General features: G+C 40.7%; 1 protein-coding gene across 3 annotated transcripts in view; it reads left to right on the forward strand.

Annotated features, from left to right (window-relative positions):
- The window catches only part of RAD54L2 (RAD54-like 2 (S. cerevisiae)), a 118,785-nt gene that overhangs the window by 35,700 nt on the left and 66,138 nt on the right, over positions 1–16,947 (forward strand). For 2 of the 3 annotated variants that reach the window (XM_021068851.1, XM_021068850.1), the window contains one exon: positions 12,589–12,784. In XM_021068851.1, coding sequence (XP_020924510.1) covers positions 12,643–12,784 — 142 coding nt within the window. In that variant the 5' untranslated portion in view covers positions 12,589–12,642. Of the gene's footprint in view, positions 1–2,211; positions 4,547–12,588; positions 12,785–16,947 lie in introns of those variants that run through there. The other variant, XM_021068853.1, reaches the window with a different exon arrangement.

Here is a 16,947-nt window from a genome sequence, read left to right on the forward strand (position 1 = left end):
ACCCTAAGTTATTGTGTCTTAAAGGAAAGGAAGTTTATTACTAATTTGTTATTAATTACCTAAAGAGAAAAGTAAGCTAGATAATTTTTCAAATTTGTACTTTGACGTAAGATTTTTTTTTCTTTATTATTTATTTATTTGCCTTTTCTAGGGCCGCTCCCACGTCATATGGAGGTTCGCAGGCTAGGGTTCTAATCAGAGCTGTATCTGCCAGCCTATACCACAGCCACAGCAACATGGGATCCGAGCCGCGTCTGCAACCTACACCACAGCTCACGGCAACGCTGGATGACATAAGATATTTTTGTACTCAAGTGTTTAAACCTTTGGAGAACCAGGAATAGATGATTTTATTCTCTGTTAACTGTCTTTCAGAAGGTTATTTTTAACTTCTAAATACTTGATTATATTTTTCCTAAAGACATTTTCTTATATAACCACCGAACAGTTCTCAAAATCAGAAAATAATAATTGATACAATACTGTTAGCCAATCCATAGTCCATATTCAGGTGTATCAGCTATTGTCCTCAGCACTGGCTTTTATAGCTGTTATCTTCCCCAGGTCCAGGATCTAATCAGGATCCCGCATTGAATTTATTTATTTTTATTATTTTTTTATTATAGTTGATTTACAATGTTTTGTCAATTTCTGCTGTACAGCACAGTGACCCAGTTATACATGTATGTACATTCTTTTTCTCACATTATCTTCCATCACAAATGATTAGATATAGTTCCCTGTGCTATACAGCAGGATCTTATTGGTTATCCACTCCAGATGCTATAGTTTGCATCTACTAACTTCAAACCACATTGAATTCAGTCTCCTCTAATCTAAAATAGTTCTTAGAGAATTACTTTACATTTATGGTATAAAAAAAAAAAGATTTTGGGGATTGTGTTTGAACGGAACTCCTTAATGTAATTCACTTCTTTCACATTTTAGCAGCTATTAATAGGTTTGGTCATCTAAGGGGGTGTGTTAGCTAAGGGAGGGGCAGTATCTAATAGATGATGGTTAGACTCTATATGTATTTTGAATTGCTTAGATCACTGAATGATCCTTCTTGGTTCTGCTGGTTTTTTTTTTTTTTTTTTTTTTTGTCTAATTCCGTAATCATTTTTTATTATCCACTGAAAATATGGAAAGCAGTGTTGGAAACAGATTTGGTTTATCTGTGGTTGTTTTCTTCTTTTGTGATTTAAGGGGGTGAACCCACTATGGATTCCCACTTAACAAATCCATATGTCATTTAATTACTAATATAAGTCAGCTGGAAATGTGACATTTAGTATTTTAAAGGTACAGGTACAGAGTTCCCTTGTGACGCAGCAGATTAAAGATCCGGTATTGTCACAGCAGTTGCTCAGGTCATAGCTGTGTCATAGTTTCAGTCCCTGGCCTGAGAACTTCCACATGCCATAGGAGCAACCAAAAAAAAAAAAAAAAAAAAGGTACAGGTACCAGCTGCATTGAAATAAATGCCACAATTTATTTTTCTATATAAGAAGTCAAGAAATAATTGAGCTTTATATTTTCCATTGTACTTTGCAGATGTAAGTTTTTCCTGTGATTTATCATTTTTTTTAATTCTTTTTTTTTTCTTTTTTTTTGTCTTTTTGCCTTTTCTAGGGCCACTCCCATGGCATATGGAGTTTCCCGGGCTAGGGGTCTAATTGGAGCTGCAGCCACCGGCCTACTCCAGAGCCACAGCAACTTGGGATCTGAGCCGCGTCTGCAACCTACACCACAGCTTACGGCAACGCCAGATCCTTAACCCATTGAACAACGCCAGGGATTGAACCTGCAACCTCATGGTTCCTAGTCTGATTCGTTAACCACTGCACCACGATGGGAACTCCGATTTGTCATTTAAATCCTTGTGGGCACTGGGATGTTCTCCAGCTTCAATAACCAATTACCTGATTCTCTAGATATTAACTGGGTATCCAGCAACTCATTTCTGATACTGATTACGCAGAGTTAGTGCAGACTCTACAGGTTAAGGCCACAGTCCCGGAGTTCCCGTTGTGGCTCAGGGGGTTAAGAATTCAACTAGTATACATGAGGATGCAGGTTCGATCCCTGGCCTCGCTCAGTAGGTTGAGGATCCTGTGTTGCCTCCAGCTGTTGCATAGGTCTCAGATGCATCTCGGATATGGTGTTGTTATGGCTGTGGCATAGGCTGGCAGCTGCGGCTCTGACTTGACCCCTAGCCTGGCAACTTCCATATGCCACAAGTACAGCCCTAACAAAAAAAAAAAAAAAAAAGGACTGAGTGTCACAAGACTGTCCCTCCTTCAGATGCCCATCTTGAAACCTTGACTACCTATACTTCTGACTAACTGACTATAAATCAGAGATTCACATGAGCCTCTCTTGAGGCTCAAATATTTGTAAGAATGACTTAAAGAACTCAGGAACATACTTATATTTATTGGCTTATTTTATTTATTGTATTTATTTATTTTTGGCCACACCTGTTGGATGGAAGTTCCTGGGCCAGGGATTAAATCCAAGCTGCAGCCTCAGCCTATGCCATAGCTGTAGCAATGCTGGATCCTTAACTCATTTCATTGGGCTGGGGATGTAACTTGTGCCTCCACAGTGACCCAAGCCACTGCAGTTGGATTCTTTACCCACTGCTCCACAGCAAGATCTACTTTACTGGTATATTTTAAAGGATACAACTCAAGAACAGCCAAATGGAAGAGATGCATAGGGCAAAGTATGGGGTGGGGGGTTGTTGTGGAGCTTCAAAGCCCTTTCCAGGTGCCACCCTCCCTGCACCTTGATGTGTTCATTGACCCCAAAGCCCTCTGAAATTCAAGGTTCAGGACTTTTTACTTATAGAGTTTAGTCTCCAGCTTCCTGCCTGTATCTTGGAGCTTGGTGGGTAGGCCTGAAAGTTGCAAGCTTTTAGTCATTTGGTCTTACTGGTGACCAGTCCCATTTTGAGGCTTTCTGGGGACTCCACCCTAATTCACTTCATTAACATAAATTCAGGTCTGGTCACAAGGGGCTTGATTTGAATAACAAAAAGACAGTCCTATTACTTAAACAATTCCAAGGGTTTGGGGAGCTCTGTGCCAGAGACCAGGGGCAAAGACCAAATATATTTTTGTATTGTACCATAGGTACCATAAGGGCTCTACCCCAACTAGCATTACCATTCATTTTAGAATTGTGAGAAGCAGAGCCAGAAGAGTTTACCTATGTTGTTAAGGAGCTAAGGGGCACAGAGTGCCTGAGTGACTGACAAAGCCAAAAGAAGAACTTGAGTAACCATAGAAGTACAAGTATATATGAGTATATATTGTAAAATAGTATCCATTAGAACTTTTATTTATAGTAAATAACAATTCAGGAAAAATCATAGTATATAACCTGTATACTATGTAGGTATAGATAGCTATTTTAGAAGAAATGATTATTGAAAATCTAAAGTGATCAGCATCATCTCAGAATATCCGTGGCTATTTGTATTATAGAAGGATTTATGTAAGGGGACCCCGCTATAGTTTTATTTTTAAAAGCTTTGATTTGTTGAAATGCTACTTACATAGAGCTTTTCAGGATTGTGTCTGGTGGGTAGGTTAACTAGATACAGAAAAGTCTTTACAAAAGTTCATGCTGAATATTTCCAGGGCTATGAAGGATAAACCATCCCTTCTGGGTTTGCAGGCACCCAGACTGAACTCCATGGCTTCATGGTAGATAGAACTCCTAGTGGAGGGAGGAGCTTAGAGGATTTGAGGAAGAGATTGGTAAGAGGAATGAAGATGATCATGGTGGGGCGTTAGAGGGATGGGAAGCTGAGCCCGATTTGGCTTCTTTCCAAGCCTCTTCAGTCTCACCATCTAGTGATAAGCCTGACCTGCCTTTAGGCTGATCTGGACTTAGAGCTGGCTTATCCTCTAGGAAGCTTAGGGAAAGTGGTCCATCCATGTAAAGTGGGCCCTTATCTCTGTAATCCCCATTTTAAGAATTTAGAGCTGTGTGGAAAGAGATACAGGGTTCACAGTTGAATGGTAACATTTTTTTTAGCCAGATTTGCTTTTATTCTTGCCTTATCTTCTGTATTTAGAGATTCAAGGATGCTTTTTTTTTTTTTAACCATCTTCAGATTACATAGATTTGTTTTAACATATGTGAGGTGTGGGGCGAGTGGTGGGGGGCGATTTTTTTCAGAGCCCAGATTTCTCTGGGGAGCAGTGGCTATGTCACACAGGCTTCTATAGCCAAAGCTGTCATCCCTGCTTAAGCTCAAGTCTTCCTAGCTCAATTGTTTGTTCTCTCTCTCTCTCCTCCCTGTCTCTCCCCCTTTCCCTCCCATCCTCTCCTTTACTCCCTCACTCCCTCCTTTTTTTTTTTCAGCTGACTCCATGAGAATGAAATGAATCTTTCATTTGCTCCCCTCAGCAGTGGCCTTCTAGAGCTTTACTCCTACTTATTCAAAACTCCTGGGACTGACTCTGCAGGGATGTACTACTACTCAGTGACCTCTTGGATGGAGGGCCTAAGCCAGAGGAATTTTTTGAGGGTGAGGGAGGTGGGGTACAGAAGGAACTTCAGCCCTTGGCCATTTTAAAGGCGATGTGGATAGCAGAAATTCAGTGGTAAAAGTGAAAATTTGACTTTACAAATGTAGTTTTAACTTCAGTCATTGAGAAAGTTTGCCCTTGATGGTTATTTACATTTATAAAATAACCTGTGTGTATATCATTTATGTATCAGCTTAAATTTGTAGTTTTTAAAATTTGAATGTAGTATGGAACTGTTCAAATGTTTTATGATGTCCATGTAATGCGGTCCTCTGCTTGCTACATTTTTAAAATGCCAAGTTTTCTTTCTTTGTGATATCTGAAAATCTGGGGGGAAGGGCCGCAGATCTTAGAGTCTTATTATCTTAGGATAGCAATTCTCAAACTTTTTGGTCTTAGGATCCTTTTATACTATTAAAAATTATTGAAGACTCCAAAGAGCTTTGTGTGTATGGGATGTATTGGTCAATATTTGCTGCATTAGAAATTAAAACTGAGAAATAAAGATATTAATTCATTAAAAATAATAAAATAATTATGTTAACATAAATAACTTTTTAAATGAAAAATAAATATATTTTCCAAAACAAAAAAATTAGAAGAGTAGAATTGCTTTATACATTTGAAAATTTGAAAATGAGTTAAGTAGAGACAGCTGGATTCTCAGATCTGGTTCTGCATTTAGTCTCTTGTGACATTGTTTTGTTATTGACATATTGTTGAAGTACATGAAGAATGTAATTAGAAAAGGGAGGAGTGTTTTAACATCCTTTTCAGATAAGTGTGGGTATTCTTTGGTACTATACCAAAACTCTAGTGATAGTTTCTTCAAGGTTAATTGTTACATAGATTTTGATAGAATATCCAGGAACTTTTTGTTTCTCTTACATTAAAATCCATTGGTCTATCTTGCACTTTGAATGGCTCTTAACCCATGCGTGATTTTGACTTTTTGCTCCCTCAAAAGGGTCTTGAGTCCCTGCTATGGTGCAGTGGGTTAAGGATCAGGCATTTTCTCTGCATTGGGAGCTGGGTTGCTGCTGCAGCTCAGATTTTATCAGCTCAGATTTGATCTCTGGCCTGGAACTCTCATATGCCGTGGTGCAGCTGAAAAAGGATAAAGAAAAGGGTCTTGAGAACCCCCAGGTATTCCTGATCACCTTTTAAGAACTGCTGTCTAGAATCTGGAAGAGGGGAGTTCCCATTGTGGCACAGTGGAAATGAATCCAACTAGTAACCATGAGGATGAGTGTTCGATCGCTGGCCTTGTTTAGTGGGTTAAGGATCCAGCATTGCTGTCAGCTGTGATATAGGTCACAGATGTGGCTTGGATCCTGAGTTACTGTGGCTGTGGCATAGCTGCAGCTCCAATTTGACCCCTAGCCTGGGAACTTCCATGCTGTAGATTCAGCTTCTAAAAGCAAAAAAGTAATAAGAAAAAAAAAAAGAATTTGGAAGGGATCGTGAAGATGAAATCCGGAGGAAGCTGAGGGAGACCTGATATGCTGAAGGCGATGTAGCTAGCTTCCCATAGAGCTGTGACTAGAATTTAGGTTTCTTGACTGATTTCTTTAAATGTGGCTCCAATGCCTCTGCAGTACTGGGTTTCTGGGCCTGGCCTCACTGCATTGCCTTTTGGGAGAGTTATCTCTTGTAGCCCTGCTCCTTGGAGTCTTGAATGTGTTGGTTCACCCTTCCTTCCTTTTCTTAAGTTCCTAATTCCCAAAATTCTCATTAGATTTCCAGATAAAATATTTTGAGCTCTGTCAGTTTAGCTATGTGGCTGCTTCATGTGTATTAAATGTATTAAGTAACTGAAAGACAATCAAAAGGCATTTGGGCTACATGGAAGTTTGAAGTACACAGTCAGGTCTTTATCTTGCATTGGGAAAATGAAATTACTTTAGAGATCCACAGTCAATCTCTCACAGCAGACTTGAGAATCTTGTGGGTACCCAGTGAGTAGTACGTATGAACTGAACTTTTTTTTCCTCTTTGAATTATGTAAATTATTTGACTAATGGTTCTTTGAAGAGGTGTTGCTTAGTTTTGGGCTGAATGTTTTCTTGCTCTTAAAACTTTCCTCCCCTTGTAAATTAGCATAAATGCACAGTTTTATTTATAAAACTTTTTTTTTTTTTTTTTGGCCACACCAACGGCATGTGGAAGTTCTCCAGCTAGGAATCAAACCCATGGCACAGCAGCAACCCTAGCCACTGCAATGACAATGCTGTATCCTTAATCTGCTGCTTCACAAAAGAACTTCAGTGGTTTTTTAATATTCTTTTTTTTTCTTTTTAGGGCCACACCCTTGGCATATGGAAGTTCCCAGGCTAGGGGTCGAATAGGAGCTGCAGCTGCTGGCCTACACCACAGCCACAGAAACTCAGGATCCCAGCCACATCTGTGACCTACACCACAGCTCACAGCAATGCCAGATCTTTGACCCCCTGATCAAGGCCAGGTATCAAACCTGCATCCTCATGGATACTAGTCAAATTCGTTTCTGCTGTACTGCAATGGGAACTCCCTCTTATATTCTTAATGGACAAAAGGTGTGCATGCCACTAACTGTTGAATTTCTTTGAGATCATTTGAGTAAATTTAATATTATTCAAGGTCGCCAAAATTAATGAGAACATGGCAATTTGGGATGAATTATTTTATTTCAAAGATGGGATCAGGATGCTGCTAAGGTGCACAAGGGCATCTCTGAAATTGTACCGCATGCCCTGCATTGGTGAGCAGTATGTGCTTGCTTTTTTTTGATTTCAGGGTGAACTCTCCACACATGGTCTGCTTTGTGAACAAAGGCTTTGTATGTGTGTATGTTTGTATGTGTCTCTGTGTGTTTATTTCCCCCTGTATATCCCCACCAGGGTATGTCCAGCATGATTAGTTCTGTTGATTCTTGGCCAGACAACACACTACAGACAGGTGTCATTGTCTTTGAATTCAGCAGGGCAGAAGAATCTTTTCCTTTACTCTCAAGATTTCCATGAGGAGATCAGCTGGGATTGGCTGTGTGTTTCTTCATAATTACAACCTCTTTTTAGCAAAACCAATATATTAAACTATAGACATTAACATCTTACTTACGGATTGAATATTTGCCTTTCAGAGTGGTTCTCTTTGGAATTCCTTTAAATAGCTAGTTCTCCAGTTTCATTAAAATAGAATTTGATTCCCAGAATTTGCTTTGTAGAAATAGAGTTCCCTCTTAAGGTGCAGCACATCCATAGTCACTCTCCTCGTTTCTCTGTGTCTTAGAGGCAGGGCTTGTCTTAACTGGAGGTTGAAGCAGTGTTTCACATGGGATGAAGAACAAATGAGGAGGTGCATTTTTTTTCCTTATCCATGTTTTTCTCATGTCCGTCTAACAGTTCTACTGAGAGCTGATTTCTTGAAGCAGGGTTGCCTTCCCTTCTGGGAGGCTGTGCCCATATGGAAGTGTCTATGGGGGTGGGGTGGAGCCCCTCAAAGACCAAGTATAATTGACTGTGCTGCTGCCCCTCAAGATCAGCTTTTCCCCTGCCATTTTTCCACTTGTGGCTTTTTCGAAGGTGATCAGTAGCAGCAAAACCTGCCCTTTATGTAGTTAATATGGATCTAAAGAGCTGAGAAAAAATTTCATTTTGTTATCTCTGTAAAGAAATTTAGTGGCTCCTAGAAGAGAGGGAAAGAGAAAAACAATATTTGATGGGACTTAAGAAATCAACCACTTTCCAGTTTCTTCTCTATTATGGGCATCTGGTCTATGTACTATTTTAAAGTGTACTCTGTTTTTATTTGTTTTTTATCTTTTTTTTTTTTTAGGGCCGCACTCACAGCATATGGAAGTTCTCAGGCAAGGTGTCGAATCAGAGCTGTATCCGCTGGGCTACACCAGAGCCATAGCAATGCAGGATCTTAGCCGTGCCTGCAGCCTACATGACAGCTCATGGCAGTGCTGGATCCCCTACCCACTGATCGAGGCCAGGAATTGAACCCATGTTCTCATGGATACTAGTCAAATTTGTTTCTGCTGCACCACAATGGGAGCTCCCTGGACCACTGTCTTTCATATTCTAATAATATGTATGATTCTTAAATGTATAAGTGATATTTGCTTCTGCCTGTCTGAGTTTGTTTTGAAGATGTCTGTTAACTGGGAATTGACAGGAGGACTTTTGTTGTTAATTGTTTACATCTAAGTGATTGCCATTTTTCCACCACCACACAATTTCTTCTCTAAAATGATTGGCATTCATTTATGTAAAGGTACTTGCTAATTAAAAATTGTTCCTAAAAGCCACTTCAGAGAGTTCCCATTTGGCTCAGCAGTTACGAACTCGACTAGTATCCATGAGGACTTGGGTTCTAGTCCAATGGCCTCACTCAGTGGGTTAAGGATCCAGTGTTGCCGTGAGCTGTGGTGTAGACGTGGCTCGGATCTGGTGTTGCTGTGTCTGTGGTGTAGGCCAGCAGCTACAGCTTTGATTCGACCCCTAGCCTGGGAACTTCCGTATACCGCAGGTACAGCTCTAAAAAGACCAAAAAAAAAAAAAAGAAAAAGAAAGAAAAAAAAAGCCACTTCATAGTCTGCCAGGCACACTGTAAATAAAATAGTTGTTTCAAGCAGTCTAGGATAAACTGGGATTTTGCTGATTGTGAACACTGACTTCCAAATACAGAGTAGTTGCTGATTAATGATCATTATACTAATGTTTAGAAATAAATTTCACTTCTAAACCTGCTAATATTTAATTGTGTTACTACTTTCTTTCTAAAACCTAATGAACTAAAAGCATAATGAAACCAAAAACACCTCTGACTCAACCCAGCCAAAAGCCAGATTGGAACTTGAACCTGTGGTGTTTTGTTTTGTTTTGTTTTGTTTTTTTTTTTTGCTTTTCAGGGTCATACCCGCAGCATATGGAGGTTCCCAGGCTAGGGATTGAATCAGAATTACAGCTGCCAGCTTACACCACAGCCACAGCAACACAGGCTCTGAGCTGTGTCAGAGACCTACACCACAGCTCATGGCAACACCAGATCCTTAACCCACCAAGTGAGGCCAGGGATCAAACCCACAACCTCATGGTTCCTAGTCAGATCCATTTCTGCTGTGCCACAATGGGAACTCCCATGGTTTTTAATTAGAATCATTCACCTGGTGTCTGGACTTACTGAGGTTCAGGTTCTTTGTGTCTCAGTGCAGAAGGAATCCAGCGAGAGACACAGTGATAGGCAAGAAATAGATTTATTAAGTTAGGATGCTCGTGAGAGATACAGCTGGCAGGCAAAGAAACTCTGCCCTGGGGAGTAGGTTGGCTACATTTTTATAAATTCAAGGAAAAGTGGATTCCTTCTTCCTCTTCCTTTGTATGGAGTAGACGTTCAGACTCATATCATTAGCTCCTCCTTCACATCCAGTAAGAGAGTATTTGACCCTTTGAGGTCAAACTAGAATTGTCATGATGCTTATTCAGATCAGCAGAAGGATGATAGCATATGCCAAAATATGTTGAATCCCCTCAGGTTTCTGTATAATGAGGGTCTCCTACTTTGGAATGTTATCTTTCCTTTAAATTCCAGTCCGTAGTCCTAAGGATCATTATCTTGCTGAACTTGATTGCAGGCCTTGTTTTATCTATCACTTAATGACTTGAGGCATATCTCATGCTTTTATTTATGGTTTTATAGTTAAGCAAGGCTGCTTCATTCTGATGGCTTTCTTGAGGGATTATTAACTTATAGTGGTCTCCCAAAATTTCCTAGGTTTCCCTCTCTATCTATGATCCCCTATTAGGACTTTGACAACTCCCTGCTTAACTATCCTACTTGATCCCCATCAATAGGATTCCCTCAGAGATTTGCAATCTTCTTTGTCAGTGAATGGTTGCTCAGCTTTAGGTATATGAATGTGTATTTGAGGATCACTTTTCTTCCCTGTACCTTAATGACCTTTGTAAATGCTTTTGGAAGTGTATTATTAATGCACAGATTTAAATTTTGTTACTAAATCATTTCACAGTTGTTCTTTGATTTAGTTGCCTTGAGAGGCTGAGTATATGACCCATCAGGACACATTCATAATCGCTGTGGGTTTTTAACCAAGCAGTCTTAAATTCTAGTTTTCCAAAACTCTAAAGGATCCAGAGTGCTTTGTTTTGTTTCTGTTTCTGTTTGAGAGAACATAGAAGTTCTGTTTCAAATTGTGTTTAGACCTTAATAAGAGATTTCAATTCTGGAATAGTATTTGTGTTGAATAATTAGAGACTTGGGTTTCCCTGTTTTTTTGGGGAGGGGGGAGAAATGGGAGGAATTTTAGGATGACCTGGTTCTTCTTCTTTTTTTTTTTTTTTAATGATTTTTTTCCCATTATAGCTGGTTTACAGTGTTCTGTCAATTTTCTACTGTACAGAAAGGTGATCCAGCCACACATACATACATACATTCTTTTTTCTCACATTATCATACTCCATCATAAGTGACTAGATATAGTTCCCAATGCTACACAGCAGGATCTCATTTCTTATCCATTCCATGACCTGATTCTTGATGTGGTTATTGACAGCAACTTGTCTAAAGATTATTTATCTTTGCCCCCTTCCTCTACATTTTATTGTAAAAAAAAATATGAAATATACCAAAAAATTGAAAGAATTGGTGAATCTAAATGTTAATATTTTGTTATATTTGCTTTATTATAGAGCAGTCCATCTAGCTTTATCTTATTTTTTCTTTCCTCTCAAGAAGAAATGACCTTGCTGATAGTAAAATGGAGAGGAAGAGAGACAGATGTGTGTAGTGCCTGACACAGAGTAGACATAATAGAGCAGGTTAGCAAGAGAGGGAGTAAATGTGATTGAATTAATGATTTGAATAGGACATGCTTCTAGCTCCAGGATACAAAGAAACAATTCCCAGCTAAATCCCTGCCTAGGGCCCTCTGTTGGGTCAGGAGGTGAGAAACCAAAGTAGGCAAACCACTTTGCCTAGTCGGTCATAGGAAGCCTTCAGTGAAGATCAGCTTGGTCAGCATGGCTACTGGCATTCAGAAGAGGGAATAGGATCCCAGAAGTCTAGGGCAGTTGACAAAGGCTCCTTGGAAGAAATGGAGCTGAAAGTGGGCCAAGAGGTAGGGCAGAGCCTGAGAGCAGAGATGTTGGCAAAGGGCAGGGCAGATTCTGAGCCACAAGGAACCTGAGGCCTGAGACTTCTTCCTACATGCTTGGGAGGTATGACAGTGTGATGAGCAGTCAGTTGCCTAGAAGCCCTTTATTTAGTTGATTGGAGAATAGACCATTTTCCTTGTAGTGCTCCAAGTCAGGGTCCACTCCTTTTTCCCTGAGCACTCCCAATTACTTCCACTCCAGGGCCACCTTTGCTACTTACTCTGCATGGACACAGTCCTTCCAAATGATGTCTGTGTGGCTCCCTCTTGCTTTTGGTCTCTGCTCCCCCTGCCCCCATAGAAAAGAGTAGCTCCTTGTGGCACACACCAGTCTCCTAGCACCCTCTAGCATGCTTTTTTCTGCTTTCTACTGTGCCCCCAAAGCCTGTGATTTTATATATATATATATATATATATATATATACATATATATATATAAAATTATAGAAATATAAATATTATTGTATTTGTATAATAGTCATATGACCTACTAGGCAAAGTAATTTGCCTTCTTTGGTTTATTGACCCAACAGCAAGCCTCTAAGGGCAGGATTTATGTAGAGAGGGGGAGTGTTAGTTGGTACTCAGGAAACATTCATGAAGGAATGAACAAATGGTAATTCTGAGGTGCATAGTATGTTTGGTCAAGAAAATTTCTTAAAGTGACCATACAAGTAGCTAAGAGAAACTTGAGCTGGGCAGAGTCACCAAAATATGTCTAGGACCAGCACACTTGTGGAAAAGATTGAATTTGGGTTTGGTTAGCTGACCTGCTTAGAAAAGCTTCAGAAAATTCATCCTTGATATTTTTTTTCTCTTTGAAAACTTCATGCTCCTAAGTGAATCTTTGAATGATTCTAATGTCTTTTGTCCTCTTCCTAGGACCTCTGCAGTGGACCATGAGACGGTAATGTCCACTGAGGACTTCTGGGAGCCATGTCAGACGAATCCGCCTCAGGGAGCGATCCAGACCTGGACCCAGACGTGGAGCTGGAGGATGCGGAAGAGGAGGAGGAGGAGGAGGAGGAGGTGGCAGTGGAGGAGCATGGCAGGGATGATGAGGAAGACCTGCTGGATGGTGAGTAACTCCAGTGAGTGACAGAGGTTGCCTTATCTTTCTTCTAATGGAATTTTTGGTGAGAGGGCTTGGTGTTTGCCGTTGGATTTCTTACGTGATCCATTGTGAGAAGGCAAATACTGGGAACATAGCAACAGTGAACTCATATACTCTTCTCCAGGAAGTGGATTGCTGTTCCTCTACATAAGCCTCTCTTGAGTGCTGAAAGGACCTTTAGCATTCAGCTCGTCTTTGATGATGTGCAGACTTAGTTAGGTCCACAGAGTGTGCAGACTTAGGTCCACAGATTTGAGAATGGAGCATATACTTGTTTAAGTTGTGGAGGCAGTTAGTGGCAGAGCCCCTGTGGTGAGTCTTTATGTGTGGTTATGGACCCATCAGGTGGCCAGAGGTAGGTGTGGGGGTAACTGTGAGTGGTCTGTGAGTTTCCTAAATTACATTCATAATTCTGCTTCAGTGGACATGAGGAAATTATCTAGGTAGAGATTCTTAGATAGGTTCACAACTCCAGAAATCTTATTGCCTCTTCTGCAGTGCTGCTCTGCCTTCCAGCCAGTTCCAGTGACTATAAATTGCTCCTACTGGAAGAGAACTGCCCTTCTATAGCTGTTAGACCTCTTCTGGACTCCTATTTGGTTTGCTTGGCTCACTCTTACTTTGCTCCTACTTGTTGACGTGTCATTGGACTTTTTTTTTTCATCTTTTGTCCAGTGTTATGTCATCTGGCCAGCCACAGAGCTTCTCACTTAACTCTAGCCTTTCACAGGATAGGATTTAGTTGTTTGTAAGCTTTCTGTTGACTTAGGAATAAAATTTTTGTCTTTTGTTGTTGTTGTTTGGCTGTACCAATGGCAGACAGAAGTTTGATTGAACCTGAGCCAATAGGGGTGACGAAGCCAAATTCTTAAACTGCTAATCTACCAGGGAACTCTAATTTTTGTCTTTTTATAAAAATTTTATACCTGAACATTGTATTAGATCATACTTGCTTGGATCTGCTGGTAACCTAGGAAGACGTGCTCCTACCATTCTCCAGATTGTAAGAGAATGAACATCTGTCTTCTTTCTTGCTGATGTTACTATCTTCAGTTCTTATTCATCGTAACAGCCGCCATATGGTTCAATAATAAATTTTCTGTCATTTATACTGTCTAGAAGTCTCTACTGCATTTCTAGTTCACCACTGACACTTTTTCCCCTCTGACATTATTATAAAAGTTATCCACTGCTACCCTGTTCACTTGGAGTCTCCCCACAGCTAGGTCTGTAGTTCCTGTCGATAAAGTAGAATGAGTGGAAATAATGATGTAAGGGTATATCGTCAGACTGTCTTGTTTGCCTCTCATGGTTCTTAAGATGGCATTAGAGTCCCTAGGTTTTCAGACTCCCCTAGAACTCTCATCAAGTTTAGATTGAGTTTTAGATGCTGCTGGTGAGTATGATGGAGATATGCACACTGTCTTCCCTCTTGGCTTCTTATAATCCTTTGCTCCTTGTTACATTTTTATTTTTTATTTGTTTATTTATTTACTTTTTAGGGCCACATATGCAGCATATGGACATTCCCAGGCTAGGGGTCGAATCAGAGTTGCTGGCCTATGCCATAGCCACAGCAACACAGGATCCAAGCTGCGTCTGCAACCTACACCACAGCTCACAGCAACACTAGATCCTTCACCCACTGAGCAAGGCCAGGGATCCAGCCTGCATCCTCATGGATACTAGTCAGGTTCATTAGAACTGAGCCACAATAGAACTCCTCCTTGTCAGATTTTTAGAAGTGGCAAGAATTTAATTGTGATTTGTCTCAGAATAGTATAGCTATATACAATTGGAGGTTTTTTTTTTTGTTTTTTTTTTTTTGTCTTTTTGCCTTTTCTAGGGCCGCTTCCCGCGGCATATGGAGGTTCCCAGGCCAGGGGTCTAATTGGAGCTGTAGCCACCGGCCTACGCCAGAGCCATAGCAACTTGGGATCTGAGCTGTGTCTGCAACCTACACCACAGCTCACAGCAATGTCGGATCCTTAACCCGTTGAACAAGGCCAGGGATCAAACCCGCAACCTCATGGTTCCTAGTCAGTCAGATTCGTTAACCACTGCACCACACGGGAACTCCACAATTGGAGTTTTTTAAAAAGATATTTATACAGTCCTTGATGAAATAACTTTTTAAAAATTTGAAATGATTTATTTTTATTGCTTGTGAATTTCAGAGTGCTAAAAAAAAGTTTCCCATAGGTACTGCCTCCTTCTCTTGCTCTCTTAGGGTGTCCAACCTCTTGGAATTTGATTTAAGTACCATTATTATATTTCACTCTAGTGTTAGATTCTACACTACCTCCCCACCTTTGCCCCCCTGAAATAAAGGTGATACTTCTGTTACTTATGGCAACTCTGCCACTGATTCAGTTCTTACAGCTTTCTTGGTCCTCTCATCTTGAACACTCTCTGCAGTTTTGCTCAAACGTCCAAGTCCTGCCTATGTCTTCAGTCTTGCCTTTGCTGCCTTGGCCTGCTGGTTTTCTCACAGTTGTGATGGTAGAGGAGCCAGCTATTCTAAAATTAGGAATAGCTATGAATAGTCTAGTCTTAGCTGATACAGTGTGATGTGCCCCTTTTGTTTTCTTAGAATAGTGGTTCTCAACCTGGGATGATTTTGCCTCCCAGCGGATAATTTACAACGTCTGAAGACGTTTTTGGTTGTCATGACTCCTGGGAAGTGGAGTGGGGACAATTGCTTCTGGCATCCTGTGGGTAGAAACCAACGATCCTGCCAAACATCTTACTTTGCATAGGACAACTTCCTCCTATACACATTTATCTGGCCCAAAATGTTAGTAGTGCTGAGGTTGACATACCTTTTCAAAAAGGAAACTTTCTATTTGAAGTTTTATCTCTATTGGATAACATTACTTCACTTGTATAGTGCTTCCTTATAGTTTACACAAACATCTGAACAATCTTTTTTTTTTTTTTTTTTGCTTTTTAGGGCCGCATCTGCGGCATATGGAGGTACCCAGGCTAGGGGTCCAGTCGGAGCCGTAGCTACCCACCTACACCAGAGCCACAGCAATGCCAGATCCGAGCTGCATCTGCAACCTACACCACAGCTCAAGGCAATGCCAGATACTTAACCTACTGAGCGAGGCCAGGGATCGAACCCGAAACCTCATGGTTCCTAGTCAGATTTGTTTACCACTGAGCCAGAGCAGGAACTCCCATCTGAACAATCTTATTAAAACTTTTCAAATAAATGTCTTTTGGCCTTGGTGATTCCCTATTTTGTGTTTGTTTTCTTTAAAAAAATTTTTTTTATGGCCACACATAAAAATACAGAAGTTCCTGGGCCAGGAATTGAATCTGAGCCACAGCTGCCTCAACACCAGATCCTTTAACCCTGTGCTGGGCCAGGTATCGAACTTGTACCTCTGCAGTGACCCATGCTGCTGCGGTCAGGTTCTTAACCCACTTTGTCACAGTGGGAACTCTTTTTTGGGCCACGCCCCTGGCATATGGAAGTTCCTGGGCCAGGGATCAAACCCACACCACAGCAGTGACCTGAGCTGCTGCTGTGACAGTGCCAGATCCTTAACCTGCTATGCCACAAGGGGACTGCCATGTTTGTTTTCTTTGTAATTTCTACTTTATAATATTCTACTTTTTGATCTCTTTTGTATTACTTTCAAACTTCTTAAGAATATGCTTAGCCTATTTTAGCCTTTTTTCCCTATAGCATTTAAAGCCATACATTTTCCTTTAAGTACTTCTTTATCTCTGTCCCCTCACAAGCATGTTTTTTTGTGGCCACACCTGCGGCATGTGGAAGTTCCCAGGCCAGGCATCAAGTTTGCACCATAGTAGCAACCCAAACCACTGCAGTGACAATACTGGATCCTTAACCCGCTGTGCCACAAGAGAACTCCCCCATCATGAGCATTTTGAAATGCTTTGCCTTACTTGATTATGTTAGTAATCCTATGTGTTAGGTAGGGCAGATGCCTTTTACAGATGAGAAAACTAAGGCTCAGAAAGGAAAGTGCCTTACTCAATGTAATTTAATAAGAAAGTGGCAAAGCTTGGCCTTTGGTTTCCAAGGTGGTTCTCCTTTTTCAAACCCATGCTGCTTCTGAGACCATAGATTCATATTGTTCCCTTGCTTGTGA

Source organism: Sus scrofa, chromosome 13 (assembly GCF_000003025.6).
Source record: "Sus scrofa isolate TJ Tabasco breed Duroc chromosome 13, Sscrofa11.1, whole genome shotgun sequence".
Lineage (NCBI taxonomy): Eukaryota > Metazoa > Chordata > Mammalia > Artiodactyla > Suidae > Sus > Sus scrofa.